Here is a 20,206-nt window from a genome sequence, read left to right on the forward strand (position 1 = left end):
GTGCACTACAATGAACAGGGTAGGAACCCTTTTCATTACTTAAAGGTAACCACCATTGAAAAAACCACCACAGAAGCACATGATTTAAAAAAGATAGCAACAGAGGAAAGATGTATGGAATACAATAAAATAAAAACAAAAGATAGAAAAACGAAAGAGAAGGATCAAACAAGACACAAAACTAACAGAAAGCAATCTATGAAATGGCAATAGGGAACTCACAAGTGTCAATAATTACACTAAATGTAAACGGATTAAACTCACCAATAAAAAGGCACAGAGTAGCAGAATGGATTAAAAAAGAAAATCCAACTGTATGCTGCCTACAAGAAACTCATCTAATAACGGATAAAAACAAACTCAAAGTGAAAGGCTGAAAAACAATACTCCAAGCAAATAACATCCAAAAAAAAGCAGGTGTAGCAATACTCATATCGGATAATGCTGACTACAAGACAGGAAAAGTACTCAGAGACAAAAATGGCCATTTCATAATGGCTAAGGGGACACTGAATCAAGAAGACATAACAATTCTTAATATATGTGCACCAAACCAAGGAGCACCAAAACATATAAGACAGCTACTTATTGACCTTAAAACAAACACTGACAAAAATACAATCATACTTGGAGACCTCAATACACCGCTGACGGCTCTAGATCGGTCATCCAAACAGAGAATCAACAAAGATATAGTGGCCTTAAACAAAACACTAGGGCATCTGGATATGATAGACATCTACAGGACATTTCATCCAAAAGTGACTGAGTATACATTTTTCTCCAGTGTACATGGATCATTCTCAAGAATTGATCATATGTTGGGCCACAAAAACAACATCAGCAAATTCAGAAAAATCGAAGTTGTACCAAGCATATTTTCTGATCATAAAGCCTTGAAACTAGAATTCAACTGCAAAAAAGAGGAAAAAAATCCCACAAAAATGTGGAAACTAAACAACATACTTTTAAAAAATGAATGGGTCAAAGAAGAAATAAGTGCAGAGATCAAAAGATATATACAGACAAATGAAAATGACAATACGACATATCAGAATCTATGGGATGCAGCAAAAGCAGTGATAAGAGGGAAGTTCATATCACTTCAGGCCTATAAGAACAAACAAAAGAGAGCCGAAGTAAACCACTTAACTTCACACCTTAAGGAACTAGAAAAAGAAGAACAAAGACAACCCAAAACCAGCCGAAGAAAGGAGATAATAAAAATCAGAGCAGAAATAAATGAAATAGAGAACAGAAAAAACTATAGAAAAAATTAATAGAACAAGGAGCTGGATCTTTGAAAAGATCAACAAAATTGACAAACCCGTGGCAAGACTTAACAAGGAAAAAAGAGAAAGAATTCATATAAACAAAATCCAAAATGAAAGAGGCGAAATCACCACGGACATCGTAGATATACAAAGAATTATTGTAGAATACTATGAAAACATTTATGCCACTAAATTCAACAATCTAGAAAAAATGGATAAATTCCTAGAGCAATACAACCTTCCTAGACTGAGTCAAGAAGAAGCAGAAAGCCTAAACAGACCTATTAGTCGAGAAGAAATAGAAAAAACCATTAAAAACTTCCCCAAAAATAAAAGTCCAGGCCCAGACGGCTATACCAGCGAATTTTATCAAACATTCAAAGAAGACTTGGTTCCTATTCTACTCAAAGTCTTCCAAAAAATTGAAGAAGAAGCAATACTTCCAAACACATTTTATGAAGCCAACATAACCCTCATACCAAAACCAGGCAAGGACGGCACAAAAAAAGAAAACTACAGACCAATATCTCTAATGAATACAGATGCTAAAATACTAAACAAAATACTAGCAAATCGAATACAACAACATATTAAGAAAATAATACATCACGATCAAGTGGGATTCATCCCAGAATCTCAAGGATGGTTCAACATACATAAAACTGTTAACGTAATACACCATATCAACAAAACAAAGAACAAAAACCACATGATCTTATCAATAGACGCAGAAAAGGCTTTCGATAAAATATAACACAATTTTATGTTTAAGACTCTCAACAAAATGGGTATAGAAGGAAAATATCTCAACATGATAAAGGCCATATATGATAAACCATCAGCTAACATCATATTAAATGGCACTAAACTGAAGGCTTTCCCCCTTAAATCAGGAACAAGACAGGGTTGTCCACTCTCTCCACTCTTATTTAATGTGGTACTAGAGGTTCTAGCCAGAGCAATCAGACAAGACAAAGAAATAAAAGGCATCCATATCGGAAAAGAAGTAAAGATATCACTTTTTGCAGATTATATGATCCTATACATCGAAAACCCCAAAGAATCCACAAAAAGACTACTAGAAATAATAAGCCAATACAGTAAGGTCGCAGGATACAAAATTAACATACATAAGTCAATACAGCCTTTCTATATGCCAACAATGAAACATTTGAGAACGAACTCAAAAGAGTAATCCCCTTCACGATTGCAACAAAAAAAATAAAATACCTAGGAATAAACATAACAAAGAATGTAAAGGACTTATATAATGAAAACTATAAACCATTGTTAAGGGAAATCGAAAAAGATATAATGAGATGGAAGAATATTCCTTGTTCTTGGTTAGGAAGAATAAATATAATCAAGGTGGCCATATTACCCAAAGCAATATACAAATTTAATGCAATTCCCATCAAAATTCCAATGACATTTTTTAAAGAAATGGAGCAAAAAATCATCAGATTTATATGGAACTATAAAAAACCCCGAATAGCCAAAGCAATCCTAAAGAAAAAGAATGAAGCTGGGGGCATTACAATACCTGGCTTCAAACTATATTATAGGCCCACGACAATCAAAACAGCATGGTATTGGCAGAAAAATAGACACTCAGACCAATGGAACAGAATAGAAAACCCAGAAATAAAACCACATATATATAGTCAAATAATTTTTGATAAAGGGGCCAACAATACACAATTGAGAAAAGAAAGGCTCTTCATTAAATGGTGCTGGGAAAACTGGAAAGCCACATGCAAAAGAATGAAACTGGACTACAGTCTGTCCCCCTGTACTAAAATAACTCAAAATGGATCAAAGATTTAAACATAAGACCTGAAACAATTAAGTACATAGAAGAAGATATAGATACTAAACTCATGGACCTGGGTTTTAAAGAGCATTTTATGAATTTGACTCCAAAGGCAAGAGAAGTGAAGGCAAAAATTAATGAATGGGACTACATCAGACTAAGAAGTTTTTGCTCAGTAAGAGAAACTGATAACAAAATAAACAGACAGCCAACTAAATGGGAAATGATATTTTCGAACAACAGCTCAGATAAAGGCCTAATATCCAAAATATACAAAGTCATAAAACTCAACAACAAACAAACAATCCAATAAAAAAATGGGAAGAGGACATGAACAGACACTTCTCCCAGGAAGAAATACAAATGGCCAACAGATATATGAAAAGACGCTCATCTTCTTTAGTTATTAGAGAAATGCAAATCAAAACTGCAGTGAGATACCACCTCACACCTTCATTTGGCAAACAGCCCTATGTCCACATTACAGTGGATACATATTCTGGATCTGTAGTAAATTCTGTCAGAACAGGAGAGGCTGCTAAGCATGTTATAGCTCATTGTCTGTATGAATTATTCTATTATTGGATTTCCTAAACTGGTTAAACTGACAGTGCTCCTGCATATGGAGCAAAAGCATTTACTGTATTTTGTCATTCTTACAATCTTTAAAGTCAAGGTATTATTAAAGTGTACCCAGCAAATATTTTAAGGTCAATTTAAAAAAATTTAAAAGGGGGGAGTCATATCCTGGAACTCCTACAGGTCTACCATATCATGCTTTTTACTTTAAAAAAATTTAAATATCTTTTGAATGCTGATGAACAGGAGATGTCAAATCTTTTTCTCCTGCAAACTACTACCTTCTTTATTTGATCCAGCTAACAACACTGTTTTTTCTTTTTCCAAATAGCTCCAGATATATGGAAAAGATTTATATAGGCGAATGGGGATCCTCAAACCCCTCAGCGAGATCTTCTGAGCATGGCCTTTAAGATACCAAGAGGCAGAAAAAGCCCAATAGAGATCAAAGGAACTACCAGCTTTTAGGATACACCCTTAAAGGCTCCAACGCCCCAAAGGGGTCTCATAGGATGCCATCTGGGTCCTGTTTCAATAGTGGAAAGGAAGGTCATTGAGCTAAAGCCTGCCAGACTTACATGCCTCTGCTGTGAGGAAACAGGGACACTGGAAGGTAGGCTTCTGCCTCACTCCTCTAAGGGAGCGTTCAGTCTCTTCCAGCCCTGTTCCAGCCACCTATGACCTAACCTTGCCCAGAATGCTGGGGTTTGCCACTGAAGGCTGAAGGTGCCCAGGGCCGTCGGCCCCATCTACAACACTGTGGACGAGCTTAGGGTACTTCTTTCAAGAAGCAGGTAAATTTATTCTTCCCTTGAAGATCTCTGTTGTGGGTGTTGATAGTCCTATTTTCTGCTGCTTTGTTTAATATATAGTGTTTCCTTTATTCCTCCTACCTCAATGCCCCACTCGTATTTCAGGCTGGGACCTACTCCTAATTTAGAGCTCTCTTTCCCCCTTTTGCCAACTTCTATTATGAATCTACCTTTGCCACCCAGCTTAGTGTATCCCAAGGTTCTCTTTACCAAGCCACAGCAGCAGAGCTCCAGGGAAAAGCAACCTGGTCTCATCTCTCCAGGCAAAGGAGAAAAGAAGCTCCATATCCACGCATGCTGCAGATGGCTTTTCCAGTCTACCTGAATCATTACCAGCTAGAAGCAGCGGTCATTGGGACTCAGACATGAGCTGCAAAGTATAGAATTGTCACAATTCCAGTGCCATGCGAACTTTTTCTGGATGTGGACTTTTCCTGGACCCCTGCTCCTTGTGACAGCTCCTAACAGACTGAACTGGGGTTGGGTTGCATTTTTCAGGGATTTGGCATGGTGTTGGGGCCAACTTGGACTTGGTGAACATGTTAAGGACACTACTCTTTTATGGATTCTTGCTGTATTGGCCAAGAGTTTGCTTAAAGGCTTTAATCAGTGTAAAAAAAAATAAAAATAGAAGACTAGATAAAGAAGATGTGGCACATATACATCATGGTATACTATTCAGCCATAAGAAATGATGACATCGGATCACTTACAACAAAATGGTGGGATCTTGATAACATTTTATGGAGTGAAATAAGTAAATCAGAAAAAAACAAGAACTGCAGGATTCCATACATTGGTGGGACATAAAAAACGAACTAAAAGACATGGACAAGAGTGTGGTGGTTATGGGGGGTGGGGGGAGGGAAGGAGGGAGAGAGGGAGGGGGTGGGGGAGGGGCACAAAGAAAACTAGATAGAAGGTGACGGAGGACAATCTGACTTTGGGTGATGGGTATGCAACAGAATTGAATGATAAGATAACCTGGACATGTTTTCTTTGAATATATATACCCTGATTTATTGATGTCACCCCATTAAAATAAAAATTTATTTATAAAAATAATAAAACAAAATATTAAAGGAAAAAAAAAAAGAACAGATTTATAATATGAGAGCTGAAACAAAAAAAAATGCAGAGTGCCCCCTTATATGATCTTAGCTGGAAACATTTGCAACTCAACTCAATTTTTTGCCACTTTTACAGGTCTGCACAAAAGTGCTGCAAGTGATTAAGGGGTTACAAATAAATTTTTCACCAGTAGGTAACTTTGCAAATATGGAATTTGCAAATAATGAGCACCAACTGTATATCTTGTTCAAATTTCAAGAACAAGGAAAAGAAAGGATAAACTGGCAATGATACATATACTTAAAGTAGCTTAAGTTTCAATTTTTAAAACATCAAATAAAATTACAAGATTGGAATTTAATTTTTGTAGCAATGCATTCTTACCATAAATATTTCTTTGGAACATTGTGTGAGGATTGTACTAAATGTAGAAGACAGACCTAATTCAACTAAACTCTCCAAGTGAGTCATTTTCTCGGTTTCTGTCTCTTCTCTTGTTTGCTCCAATGTGCTGCTTTCTATAAGTCCAAAGCATCTAAATAATGCAAAGAAAGTATAATATTAACAACTAAAAATTAGTTTAACATTTTTGATGATGATTAGATATAAACCTCAATTGTTTTAACTATTCAAGTAACATCTACTTAATTTGTTAATGGCTCAGAAATCAACTGTCCTTGTATCTATATATCTTCAGAAGCACTATCCTTGAGTAGTAATTAAATAGAGACTGTAATGCAGGGAAAGACTAAAGTTGCTGGGACAGAATAGTCATTGTTTTGAGTTCAGATAATGGGCTAGTCTGGGTACGTGCTCACCTGTCCATAAACTGTAAGACAAAATCCTCAAATTCAGCTGTGGCTGAACAAAGCTCTCGTTCCACCTATAACATTAAAGTGGAGAAAAATTAAAAATAGATTTTGATCTTTTTTTCTCTGAACTATAACAATATTCAAATATGGTCTACAAAGTAAATATAACACTAAATTAATTATATTGTGTACTCTGAGAAAAGGCACCATAATCACATCTTAATTTAGAATAACTCTATCAACTACTTTCCTGGAATCAAAATAAGAATTAATAAACTTTATAAAGGCCAAATCAGAAGTCAAGCAGCTATTTTTATTATCAGTTACATTTTTCAAACTGTTTCAAATTTCTGGTGTATGTATAAGGGATCATCTCTCACCACTTAAAACATCCAAATGACAAAAGTCAAGCAGGCTATAAAGAAAACAGTTCTGAAAGAACCAGAGAGTAATAAAATCTTTCTTCATTAGAGGACAATCCCCTCAATAGATTTATCACTAACATAAGAGGATGGCGAAAAAAAAACAAAAAACAAAAAAAACCCACCACTACCTTTGCCTAACAAAACATTAAAAAGTGACAAAGAAATTGAAATACACCTCTGGATGTCAAAAATTGCAATGATGATATGGCCCTCCATTTATATCACTGTAGTCACAAAAGAGTAACTTTAATTTGTTAGCATCTATCCAAAGTTGCTTTTAAACTAGCAAATACTGCTATGTATATACAGTAAGAATTAGAACTCAGTTAATCAACTCCTTTACAACCAGAAAGTATCCTTACTTCTGTGAGGTCATTTCTTTCTTGTAGTACAGATGAACAATCTACTAAAGGCACTAGAGTGGAAAATGTTGCTATAAACTGGAATGTAATCTGTGGGAAGATCCGACAAATTTAACATTAATTGCATAATTCTAGTTCAAAAATATAAGCATACCATTATCTACCCAAATAAAGTACCCAAATAAATTATCTTAAGGGAATCCCACAACAATCTTTCTGGAAATTTTTACTTAGAATTGAACATTTTAACGTTATTCAAAACAAAACAGCTGTTACGTTAGCAATGTAATTATACTCTATCTATTTTCATAGTTATTTATTAGGTTTAAGCACAACATCCTCCAACCTTTTTTCACTGAGAAGTCACTGCGCCTCCTGCCTAAAAATGTAACTGTAACTAAGGGTTCTGTTAAAGTCTCTAATGCAGGATACGTTCTACAATTTGAAAACAAAATTTGAAACCACACATGATACATTAAGTACACTCAATTCATGAAATGCTTTTTGGTTTAATAATTGATATTTCTCTCTCTTCCTCTCCCTCTCTCTAAAATTAAAATAAATAATAATAAAATACTTAATATATATATGAGAATATTTCTGACATTAGAGTGAATATTCACTAGAGTGAATAAATTGAGAAAAATAAAACAAGGGTAAATAGTAAACACTAATGCAGAAAGAGACCAAGAAAAATAAGCGATGTCAGGAGATGTGTGTACAACAAGGATCTGGCATTCTACCTAATAACTTGTATCGTGCCCCCTTGGTCACCAGTGTAGATGAAGGTAAGTGCAAATGATCACATGCTAGGATTTTTAAAGTATCTGCCTGAGCAAAATAGTAAATATATGAGCTTTAAAACATCAAATGGTCATTAAATGAATACAGGTTATGGCAAGTTACATACCTAGGAAAATGTTATAAAAATGAACTAACAGTCTACAGATCAAAACATGGGCATCTATAGCTACAACTGTTATTGTTAACAAATTCTACATTAAACTATTCAATATATTCTAAAGAGTATTTGAAAAAAATTAACAGAATGTCCACGTCTACAGTTATAACTTAGATACAAAACAGAATCACAAATATGCTCACCATGCATTTGCTAAAGTCATTTGGATCCACCCCAGGCAATGCTCTCATCAACAGAGGTAGCATATGTGTTGGACCTTCAGGAAACCATTTGCCCCCTGATACTAAACTGCGGGCTACTCCAATTACACAACTTAAAGTAGCTGTGAGCTGGTGAGGTTCTGTTAAAGTTTCTAATGCAGGATACGTTCTATAATTTGAAAACAAAATTTGAAAAAATTTCCATCATAGACAACCACACATGATACATTAAGTACACTCAATTCATGAAATGCTTTTTGGTTTAAAGGTTTGTAGCTAACAGAACATTCTGAATAAATATCTGCTCTCAAAGTTAACAGAATCACACAAATAAAGGAAGGGCACATGTTTCTGCAAGCCCATTATCTGACCGCCTTTCTCCATGCAAATTCCATGGTGAAAAAGAACATAAACTGGTATATGCTGCATTATTTCAACCATCCTGAGCTACTTCCACATTCCAACATGATTACATCTAGTCTAATGGCCAATGATCAGTAGAATTCAGGAACAACAGGTTACAAACTACTCCTTTCTTCCCTGTTGTAGGTAAACCATCTTGCTAAAGTGGTGAAATTTCTATTTTGTACGTTTAAAAAGACTGGTGTTTTAAAACTAAAAATCAGCCTATCAGAAATATATAAGAGCACCTGGCCAGTAGCTCAGTTGGTTAGAGCATCGTCCAGTATGCCAAGGTTGTGAGTTCAAGAATCAACCAATGAATGCATGGTTAAGTGGAACAACAATTGATATTTCTCTCTCTTCTTCTCCCTCTCTCTAAAATTAAAATAAATAATAATAAAATATTTAATATATATATGAGAATATTCCTGACACTAGAGTGAATATTCACTAGAGTGAATAAATTGAGAAAAATAAAACAAATGTAATCTCTGATCACTAAGTATAGAAGAGCCAAGAACATTCAAGTCACTCTCTGACTCAGTGATTTAACTTTTAATAATCTATTCTATAGAGAAAAAAATCTAAAATGCTGTTATTTTAAATTCCTCTTATAAATAACAGATACAAGGGAAATTTCATCATAGGTAGGAAAAAAAAAGGAGGCTTTATAACTAGGATTAAAAATGAACTAAACCTATGCTTATTTTAAGAGGAAGAAAACAGCCCTGGCCGGTTGGCTCAGTGGTAGAGCGTCGGCCTGGCGTGCAGAAGTCCCGGGTTCGATTCCCGGCCAGGGCACACAGGAGAAGCGCCCATCTGCTTCTCCACCCCTCCCCCTCTCCTTCCTCTCTGTCTCTCTCTTCCCCTCCAGCAGCCGAGGCTCCATTGGAGCAAAGATGGCCCCGGGCGCTGGGGATGGCTCCTTGGCCTCTGCCCCAGGCGCTGGAGTGGCTCTGGTCGCAACAGAGAGACGCCCCAGAGGGGCAGAGCGTCGCCCCCTGGTGGGAGTGCCGGGTGGATCCCGGTTGGGTGCATGCGGGAGTCTGTCTGTCTCTCCCTATTTCCAGCTTCAGAAAAAAAAAAAAAAAAAAAGAGAGAGGAAGAAAACATACCAAACTCTTTAACAAAGGCTGTCTTTAGGAAATATAAAACTAAGTGCCTATCACAGGGAGCAGAGGGACAGCTGTCAGAGGGAACAGGGATGAGGGGATGGGATCAGAGAAGGTAAAAGGATTAGTGAAATTATATATACATAACACAGAGATACAGATAACAGGTCAGCAAATCCCAGAGGGAAGGGGAAAAGGAGTTAGGGGGAGGGGGTAAGGGGGTAAAATAGGGAATAAGAGGGTGGGGGTGAGGGAATTATACTGAGTGGGACACGTGAATATAATAAATTAAAATTAAAACAAACAAAACTAAGTGCCTAAAGTATTTTTTACATTTTTATCTTTCAGAACATTTTTACATTTTTAAAGGAAAAAACTTCAAAGGAGGTAGCCATGGCACTTTTAGGCAGAAGAGAATTACAACTGAGTCTCAAAAAAAGTCACTGTATTGTCAATTAAGTATTTACCTTGGTTAATCATCATATATCACTCAATAGGCTTATATTAAATCTGTCCCAAAATTGAGAACTAAAGAAAACTGTTCTATCTAAACATGTATCTCATTATTTATAATTCATTGGCTGGAGAACAAGGACATGCAGCAAAACAAAGGGGAAATAAACAAACAGCAAAACTCCTCAAACTTCCAGGAACTGGTATAAGCATCAGGATGACAATACAGAAGCCACAGAATAGAAACGAAAATAGAGCAGAACAGGAGAGTAGAGGGAAGAGATAACCAGAACAAACACTTAAAGCTATACTTACCTTTCAAGTACCGGGGGTATTACTAACTCAGGTCTCATGAGTGCAAGATTCTGCAGAGCCTGGGCTGCTTCTAAACTACCAGTTTTGCTAAACATAGCCAAGAGGACAGGTTGAATAATGCATTGTACAAAGTCTGTAACATCTTGATCAGTAAGCTTATGGCTATCAGGCACAGGAGTTAACCAAGAAGGCTTCTTGTATCTTTCACGATGCAATCTTCGAACAACGCTGTTTGGCAACCGCTGAAGTAGTTTCATTAACTTGTTCTGGAGACACAGAAGCAAAAAGTTTAAAGTAGGTTCTATCTCCTAGATAGTCATTCATGGTTCCTCTATACCCTCCCAAGTAAACATTAAAAAAAAAAGAAAAAAGTCTCATAATCTTATTAGATTACAAAGAGCTGCACAGTTCATCTAGACATAATAAAATACTCTTAGCAATTAACCATTGATCATAATCAATATGAATATATTTCAAATTCCAGTTTTATATTCTAGCACAGTGGTAGGCAAACTCATTAGTCAACAGAGCCAAATATCAACAGTACAATTGAAATTTCTTTTGAGAGCCAAATTTTTTAAACTTTAACAATAAAGGTAGGTACATTCCTTATCGAGGTAGTGTCTGCACATGGTATTTTGTGGAAGAGCCACACTCAAGGGACCAAAGAGCCCCATGTGGCTCGCAAGCCGCGGTTTGCAGACCACTGTTCTAGCACATTAATCTTCCATTACATGACAAGCCATTTTAACCAAATAGCTTACACAAACAAACAAAAAGACACAAAACCAAAGATGATTCCATGCTTTGGTAGTATATTTGTTACAATTTTGTTGCCAGAATGTGGCATTTTATCATTAGTTACCACATCAGTATTATTTTCATTTATTTATAATCTATGAACATTAGTAACTTAATCTGAATTTAATCATTCACATATAGTCAAAGTTTATATATGAAGGGCAAAATGCATTACAGGTTACATAACAAGTAATAATAACATGTAATCATGCCTCAAAACTTAGAGTAAAAAATGAACATACTCACCAGCCAGCGCCCATTATTTGAAGGATGGTAAAAAGACGTGATGCTGTTAAACAAACCAGCCAGGTGTTTTTGTACTAGCTTACTTGGTCCACCCTGTTCAGATTAAAGAGAAAAAATATCTGAAACTATATTATACTGTAAAATTAGAAGGGTTACTGAGCCCAAACCTACATGTAAATCTTTAATGTAGTTCATATTTATCCTGCTGATGAAAATCAATTCTACTTCTAAACAGGAGTAAAAAACACTCCCCAATGAATTTCACACAAATTGATTCAAAACATTCTACTAAAAAAAAGGGCAACTTACTGAAACCAAATTAAAACACTGAAAAGATACTTTTCAATTTAGGATAACAGTATCTTTTACTCTATGCAATCAAATAACTTTTGTCACTAAGGTTATCATCTTAAAATAACCAACAGCGGTAATACTAGGCAAAAAAGACATTTCTTAGCCTGACCAGCCAATGGAGCATCGGCCTGGGACGCAGAGGACCCAGGTTCGAAACTCTGAGGTCGCCAACTTGAGCACAGGCTCATCTGGTTTGAGCATAGCTCATCAGCTTGAGCCCAAGGTCGCTGGCTTGAGCAAGGGGTCACTCGCTCTGCTGTAGCACCTGCCTCCCATCAAGGCACATATGAGAAAGCAATCAATGAACTAAGGTGCCTAAACAAAGAATTGATGCTTCTCATATCTCACTTCCTGTCTGTCTGTCCCTCTGTCTGTCTCTGTCACCTAACAAAACAAAACAAACAAAAAAAGACATTCCATAAATGATTCCAATGAACTTTTCATTGCTGGAAATGTAGAGTGAAATTGACACATATGCATTAAAATATTTTATTATTATTTCTAAATGTTTCAAATGATTAAATCTGTTATATATGATTATATTTTGTCTGAAAAGAAAAATTTCTTTCTTAATCTATTACCAATACAAACAAACAAAACAACAAAACAATATAATTTGGGGGGAGAAAGAGGAAAAAAGGGCAAAAGCTAGTATTTATCTCATCAAGTTGAACAGCCTGGGGGATAAAGACCTTGAAACCTCCTATCTGCCACACAACGATCTTCTTTCAAGAAATGGCACAGTTCTAAGGTAGAATGTCAGTTACAGTAGGAACCTTTCTTCCTACTGAAATGAAATCCCATTCATGGTTTCCACTCTAGAATAGGTCAACTACTTAGAAACCATAATAATTCTACAGCAAAATACCAAAAAATTTTAAAAATTCTAACATAATGATCACTGTTTATTTTTATTATATTCAATATTCATATTTAACATAAAACAAAGCTGCCAGGAAGAACAACTGTGTGAAAAAGAACATCAATACTAACTAGAGTAAGCCTGATACTAATCACTATCTAATTCAGTGGCTCCTTAAAAAAAAAGTTCCAACTCGTTGCTTATGTAAGACATCCAAGGGTTTTTGCTCTTATTGACTAACAGAAAGAAAATAGGATTTTCCCTCTGTTTAATAACAAAATAGCAAAATCAGGAAGCTTTAAAATATTTTTCTTTTAATCTTACAATAAAATTTAAGGACTAAACTTCTCACAACTATTCTGCCTTTTCCACAGAAACAATGAACACAAAAACCACTAATAAAACAACACAATCTGAGAGAAAATATCAAACACAGAATACTAATTCCAGAAAGACACTGCTGTAGAAGCAATATGAATGACAATCCAGAAAAGTTGTTCTATAATCTTATTTAATAGATGATGTAATCCAAGCATGTGGATATATTTTTATTTCCCTTCAATGGTGTCAGTAAAATAATCCTTCATGCTTTTCCTTTCATAGGATTAAAAGAAAAAAAAATACCATTAATTTGAAGGGTGTGAGAGGAAGAGGGGTGAGGGAGAAAAGGTGGGAAAGAAAGGGAGAGAGGAGGAGAGAGGGTGGGAGAGAATGAGAGAGGGCAGGAGAGAACAGGAGAGAGAGGAAGGGAGGGAGGGAGGGAAAGAGGGAGAGAGAGAAGTATCAACTTGTTGTTCCATCTAATTGTGCACTTATTGGTTTCTTCTCATATGTACCCTGACCGGGGATTGAACCCACAACCTCAGTGCAACCTTGGCATGCTGGGACAACACTCTATTTATACTGAGATACCTAGCCAGGGCATTAGATTACTTTGTTAATAAGCTTTGTGCTCAGTGTAATGCTTTATTTGAACATTTACAATGAATGTATTAACACTGCACGTGCAGAACCCTAAATTCTAATCCACCTTTATTATTCTATTTGACTTGTGGAAAGTCCTTTTAGATATATGAGTGTGGTTCCTGGTCTGTAAAACAGTTATAGACATTCTGAATTTCTCAAAACTCTAAATTTTTATTCTCTTTTTAAGGTCCACTGGTTATGGACACATTTATAAATGGTACATTATGACTAAATTCTGGGTCTGAATGCGACCAAGTCACTAATGTAGACTTATGTGATTATATGTAATTTTTATATGGTTAACATAAAATTTAAGTAACCTATATAAAACAAATATAATGCATCACAAACCATCATAGCGGTGATCCATATTACAGCATGTCCTATATCATATGCATTTGTTAAAAATCTTGGAACTAACACTTGATTGCTTCCCACTGGGAGGTTCAAGCTTCTCAGAATTCTCGTAAATATCTTTAAAAAAAAAGAATTAAAAATAAATATATACAGGTATCAAATAACTTTGCTTAAATAATTTAAATGTTGTGTATTAGTGTTACTGGGTATGTTCTCATTTGATCAGTTTTTAAGCAAATTACATACTGATTATTCTTTCAAATTATATAAAAATATCTATACTTCTAAAAATGATGCTCTGAGTCCACAGGCATGTGGATATAGTGCAGTTATATCCATAGACCCCAAACACAGATAAATGAGACACAGTGAAACATAAAAGGCAAAATGGTAATTGAGGTTAAACGTAACATGTTTTGATGCTTTCCAGCTCTCTAAATTTTAACGTTGATATTCCCAAATAATAATTTGCATTTTAATTTGTCATTTAATAACTACATTTTAATATAATTAAATTTATATTTTAAATCTGTCATTACTAACAGTCATGGCCCAGAGGTGGGGAAAAATTACTTCTTTTTAGCTTCTATGGGCCAGCAACAAGGGAAGCCAGTACAAGCAAAGGCAAACAGAGCATTTGCCTTCTGCTGGTCCCCAGCCTGCTCTACTGTCACTATGTGCATCTGAATCGCCTAGATGCCCTACTCCAGCCGTTCTGAACTGGCACAGGTGAGCAGAAACAATACAGAAGATGTAATGTTAAGAACACTGCACCTAAAAACACTCTAACTTTATTTAACCTAGGGAAACACATAACGAGACCTACAAAGTGGAGAATACTCGAGAATAGCAATCAAATGTGATGTACAAAATTTGTTGGGAAGTATGAATGTATGACACCCTGAATAATATACTTAGTACTTTCTGTATTACTCATTCTGAAACTTAATAGTTCATGTCCTACACAGTTAAGACAAAAATCACATTTCTGACATCTTGATATGATCTGATTACTTTCTGAAAAATAAAAATTCTACCCTATAAATTTTGTTTCTATTAATGGTCAAAATATTTTATGTAAAGCTAGGAATCAGCATACAAAATATATTTCTCCTTAAAGATATAAAAGTGATATCAGTGCTATTGTATATTATATGTTCAAATGTTCTTAATTACCTTTGGTACATATGGATCCCAATCTATGTACCCTATATTATCTGTAGCCAATCGAGCAAAGAGATTTACTAGTTGCTGGAAGTAAACAAAACAAAAGAAGACAAGTAAATACATTTGTTCTTTATAAGTCGCATATACCCCTCAATCACTTGTTCTTTTCAGCAATCACTATTAACATAACTTGATTAATATATGACTTATAACTCAGTTTTTTAAGTCTCTAAATTTAAGTTCTGATTCCTATCACCCATTTAAAATCAATAGCATGTAAAATGCTTACAAAAAGGAAATTGAAGTCAATCGAGGTTGCCAGTTCAAAACCCCTGGCTTGCCCTCCCAAGGTACACAAAAGTAGCAACTGCTAAGAGCTGATATTTCCTGCTCTCCAAACCCTTCTTTCTCTAAAAAAAGGAAAATAACAAAGTATCCTCCATTGTGCAAAAAAAGAAACTGTAATTCAATAAGCATATAGAAAACAACTACTATGTGTCCAGAACTGTGCTAGTGAGGATACAAAAGGAAACAATGTCTTGTTTCATGCATTTCCCTTTACATTTGTTCATGTCTATATATTAATAAAATCAAATAAAGAAATGTCTACTTCTGTTAGAACACAGCAAATAAAAATTTAAAAACTGATTACTACTACTAGTAGCCAATTCTAGGGAACTGAAATTACTTATCAAATGATTTCATGTTATTTCTAAACTAGAATATATAGGAGGAAAAACAGGATACTTACCCCCTCCCACTGTGGGAGATTTTGCACTGAAACCCAAAGGCCAATTAATTCATCAAACCAAAGTCTGAAGAAGAAAAATGTATGAATAGCAAGTGACTTATAGAAAATGGTTCAAAGCCAGGTATCTTTTGTATTTTTTAATCTATTATTCTTACTGATAGCTATACAAACTAGGAAAAGAATAATCTTTGTAGTTTTTAATCTATTATTCTTACTGTTAACTACACAACCTAGAAAAAATACTAAGTTACACACTTAATGTAACAGAGGACTATTTTTGTCTGAATAGTCCCCTTCCAATTATTTATGCTGAAAAGAATCTTATAGTACTTCCACTTCATTGTTAAGTAAATACTGGCCACCTTTATCTACTACTATCTACAAGTTTCTCCTTCCTCTTTCTGCCTGTCTCATTAAGTATTTTCCTGTTGCTAGCTGTTCTTGCAACTCTTCCTTACTTTCTTTTCTTGAATCACCCAACTGGTAATCACGCCATTAACTAGCACAATAGTAAATATTCCACAAAAGAAATGAGCCACAAAGTGTTAGATGCAATTAAATTATAGAGGGGAAACCATCTCAAATTAAAGAAACAGAAAAGAATAGATGAGTCAATAAAATGTTTAAATATTATTAATCAATCTTTAAAAATGTCAAATAAACTAAAAGTTTTTGAACTTTTAAATTAAAATTAAATTTTTATATATATACAGCTATACACAAAATTTCCAACTTGACAGAAATAAAAAGATTCCACATCTCGCTATAAAAAACAGAACAGTGGACAGAAACTAAGCATGAACCCACAACACAGTGATTATTACTATTCCTCATCATTTTTTCATACCTTTTCTTTCTCCTTAAAATAAGTCTAAAATTTTTTTATTCTAGTTCTTAAAAATGGTACAAAGACTATAAAAAAGATGATAAAAAGACCCAAGAGAGAATACATGTAATGAGAATTAAAATTAAGTTTTAGAAAAACACTTTTCCCAAAACTTTATGTATTTTAATATTTCTATCACTGCCTGTTTTTTTTATATTTTCCACTACATTTTGAATTTATTATTCTTTCTCCCTTGATTTCTTAAATTAGAGCTCTCATCTTATTTGGCTTGACACTATAAGCATTATTCTCTAGTTACATCTATATCTGTATTTCATGCTATATTCTAGAATTTCTCAAGATATGTAAATACTTACTTAAAACCTTTATGATGAAGTTCTGGAGGAAGGGAGGTAGGAAGAAATATTTCAAAATAAGTGATGGCCTTTTGCATTGTTACATCAAAAGGGCACATTAAAGGCCGCCACTCTTCTAGCATCTCAGCTGTCGCATCTGCTGGAAAATACCTAATAAAAAAGGTTTCCACATTTCTGGTGACTGGCTAAAGGCTTTACAACATCAACACATGACCAACAAAAAAGGAGGGGGGGGGGAATGGCTTTCATAAGATCTCTCTCTCTCACACACACACACACACAAGATGCATCACACACTACAAATGTTGTGTTAGTGTTAGCCTACAAGATATGCATTTTAACAATTCTAAACTTAACACCCCAACACACTTAGGGTAAAGTAAATTTTCTTCTTATGTGTGGGGCTTAGAAAAATACTGCAAAATTGATAAACTCAGATAAAATTCAAACTCACTGAAATAACCTACAAATTTAAACATGGTTGCATTTTTCTTCCTGTGTGCTATGTAATAGCAATAGAAAAGAATTCTTGTCTATAAAAACCCAGTCAATATAAAACATGGATATTCAGTTAAGTGAAGTGAGAAAGAGAACATCAATTGCTAGGCACATTTGGATAAGACATTTACTCTCATTGGACCACAAAGTCCTCCTGTATACAAGAGAGGATTGACTAGATGATCTGGGCCTGTAGGCTCTGAAGCTGTACAATTCTATGAGATGGCTGGGGCATCCTTGGGCTAGAGATTTACAAAATTAAAATCTGAATTGTGTGCATGAACAAACATACACACACCCCCAAAACGAAGGTAAACAGATAAAGAGGACCCATATATAATTTTCTAAATACCCAATACAGGGTTTAAAATAACAAAAAGTATGAGAAATTCTGATTTGGATATGGCCAAAATGCTAAAAAAACCCTTTCAAATTAGATTTACACATATTGTTAATCCTATTACATTTTTATACATCTGTGTTAATGAGAATCACACTTCATTCCTTGATATAAAAAATAAAATTATATTTCTTGTAATAGTTCTGTTGAGCTCAAACATTTATGCACTAGGTCCCTGTTAAACAGGTTAGAATTTTTTTAAAAAAGCAAAACATATTAACATATTTTGCCTTCAAAAATTTCATATATCAATTCCCCTTCCTAATTTTTCAGAATCAACTATTAGCCTAATAATCTAAAATAAAAGCCTGAGTGTTCTATGAATTATCCAACAACCTAAAAACCAGAAAGCACCTCAGTGATGATCAAATCTGCAGTAGGAAACACAGGCCAAGAGAGTAATTACCTAGTACAAAATGACATTGTTCATTGGTGGCTTATGGCTCAAGTTACATCTTAGGCCTCTTAAAAGGGAGACATTTTATATCCTGAAAATACATTTGCCCAAGACTAAGTAGTACAGTAAATAAGCAATAAATATCTGATTTATAAAATAACTTTAACTAATATGATAAACATATTATATTCAAAAGAACTCCCTGTATCCATAGCAGGATAAGTAGTCTTAGAATAGCCTGATAAACAATAAAAAAAATTTCAAGTCCAAAGAACTGGACTTTAATTAAAACTATATTCTATTCATCTTTAAACAGCAGAGTATGGGGTAAAGTCAAATATTCTACTAAAAGAGAACATACTAGAAAAAAATATATGGACCACCTTCTCCTTGTCATTAATCTTAATGCAATATCCCTACAGTGCCCATTTTGAAAAACATTTTTTATCTAAGTAACAATAATCTAGAATAACCTTTAAAACAAAGGTGATTATACATAAATTATGGCATTCCTACTTTACAATGAGTGACTGATACCCACACCACTTATAAATTTCTAAATTAAAAATTCAGTTCAAGAGTTGGAAATGACATGTTGTGCCCAGTGACATCACAACGTCAGAAACTAATTATACCTTTAATTTCCTCTTCAAAGCATACTAAAGATAGGGAAAAGCCCACAGAAACAACAAGAGGCTTTATAAATTGAGAAGCTACTTACGGTCGGCAGCTTTTCACGAGTGTTTTGAGAACATTTTCTACAGAACTGGGGGGGGAAGCCATTTGATAAATTAGTTTGGTGTATTTTAAGAACATATCTAATTCAATTAATAAAAAGATTCTCCAAGATATGCTCATAAATTCAGATATTATCTGTGTACACGCTTAACTAATCATCTCTTTCATACAGACAGAGTGGTAAGAATTAATTGCCTACACTCCATAATCTGCTCTTTTCTGTACCCTCATTTGCTCATTTTCTGCTGTGCACGAAAGGGAAGAAAACTAGGAAAGGGTAAGTCATTTTCAGTTTTTACAAATTAGGTACTTAATTATCAACACATCAAAAAAAAGGCTCAATGGCTTAAAACTTCAAACACTAATTTTAAATTTTGATGAAAGTGCTTTTACATCAAAACAACTAGCAGACAAAATCTGGTGTGCTTCCATGAGCAACTACCAGAAACTACTTTTCGGTATAATCAACTGATGAGAGTGTTATAACTCCCAAGGCACTTTATTGCCAACAATAATTACTAAAAAAAAAAAAAAGCAGCAGCCATCTTTTCAACCAGGTACTTAAAACATTAGTTGATTAACATTAAAAGCTGTAATTTATTTTCCAATTTATAGGTGGTTAAAGCGAATATGGAAAACAAGAAGTGTTTATGTATTAATTTATAATAAACATTTCTGTTTTAATACTAAACACACATGACCAGAATGGAATTTTTAAAATATTAACTAGATCTCAGTCAAAAAATGGTCAAATGCAAATAAATAAAACAAAGAGGCATAAGGAAATTTCGAAATGGATTTTAAAATAAATGCGTGACATTCTGGCCAGATAACTCAGTTAGTTAGAGCCTTGTCTCAATGCACCAAGGTTGCAGGTTTGGTTCGCATCAGGACACATACAGGAACAGATCAAT

General features: G+C 34.5%; 1 protein-coding gene across 2 annotated transcripts in view; it reads right to left on the reverse strand.

Moving 5' to 3' along the window:
- PSME4 (proteasome activator subunit 4) overlaps positions 1–20,206 on the reverse strand; it is a 109,602-nt gene that overhangs the window by 61,566 nt on the left and 27,830 nt on the right. For both annotated transcript variants that reach the window (XM_066267121.1, XM_066267120.1), the window contains exons 4-14: positions 19,276–19,320; positions 17,260–17,409; positions 16,057–16,120; positions 15,315–15,389; positions 14,133–14,255; positions 11,600–11,692; positions 10,553–10,818; positions 8,253–8,439; positions 7,149–7,238; positions 6,368–6,432; positions 5,934–6,084 (exon numbers count right to left, since the gene is read on the reverse strand). In XM_066267121.1, the coding sequence (XP_066123218.1) occupies positions 5,934–6,084; positions 6,368–6,432; positions 7,149–7,238; positions 8,253–8,439; positions 10,553–10,818; positions 11,600–11,692; positions 14,133–14,255; positions 15,315–15,389; positions 16,057–16,120; positions 17,260–17,409; positions 19,276–19,320 (1,309 nt within the window). The remainder of the gene's footprint in view (positions 1–5,933; positions 6,085–6,367; positions 6,433–7,148; positions 7,239–8,252; positions 8,440–10,552; positions 10,819–11,599; positions 11,693–14,132; positions 14,256–15,314; positions 15,390–16,056; positions 16,121–17,259; positions 17,410–19,275; positions 19,321–20,206) is intronic.

Source organism: Saccopteryx bilineata, chromosome 3 (assembly GCF_036850765.1).
Source record: "Saccopteryx bilineata isolate mSacBil1 chromosome 3, mSacBil1_pri_phased_curated, whole genome shotgun sequence".
In the NCBI taxonomy this organism is placed as follows: Eukaryota; Metazoa; Chordata; class Mammalia; order Chiroptera; family Emballonuridae; genus Saccopteryx; species Saccopteryx bilineata.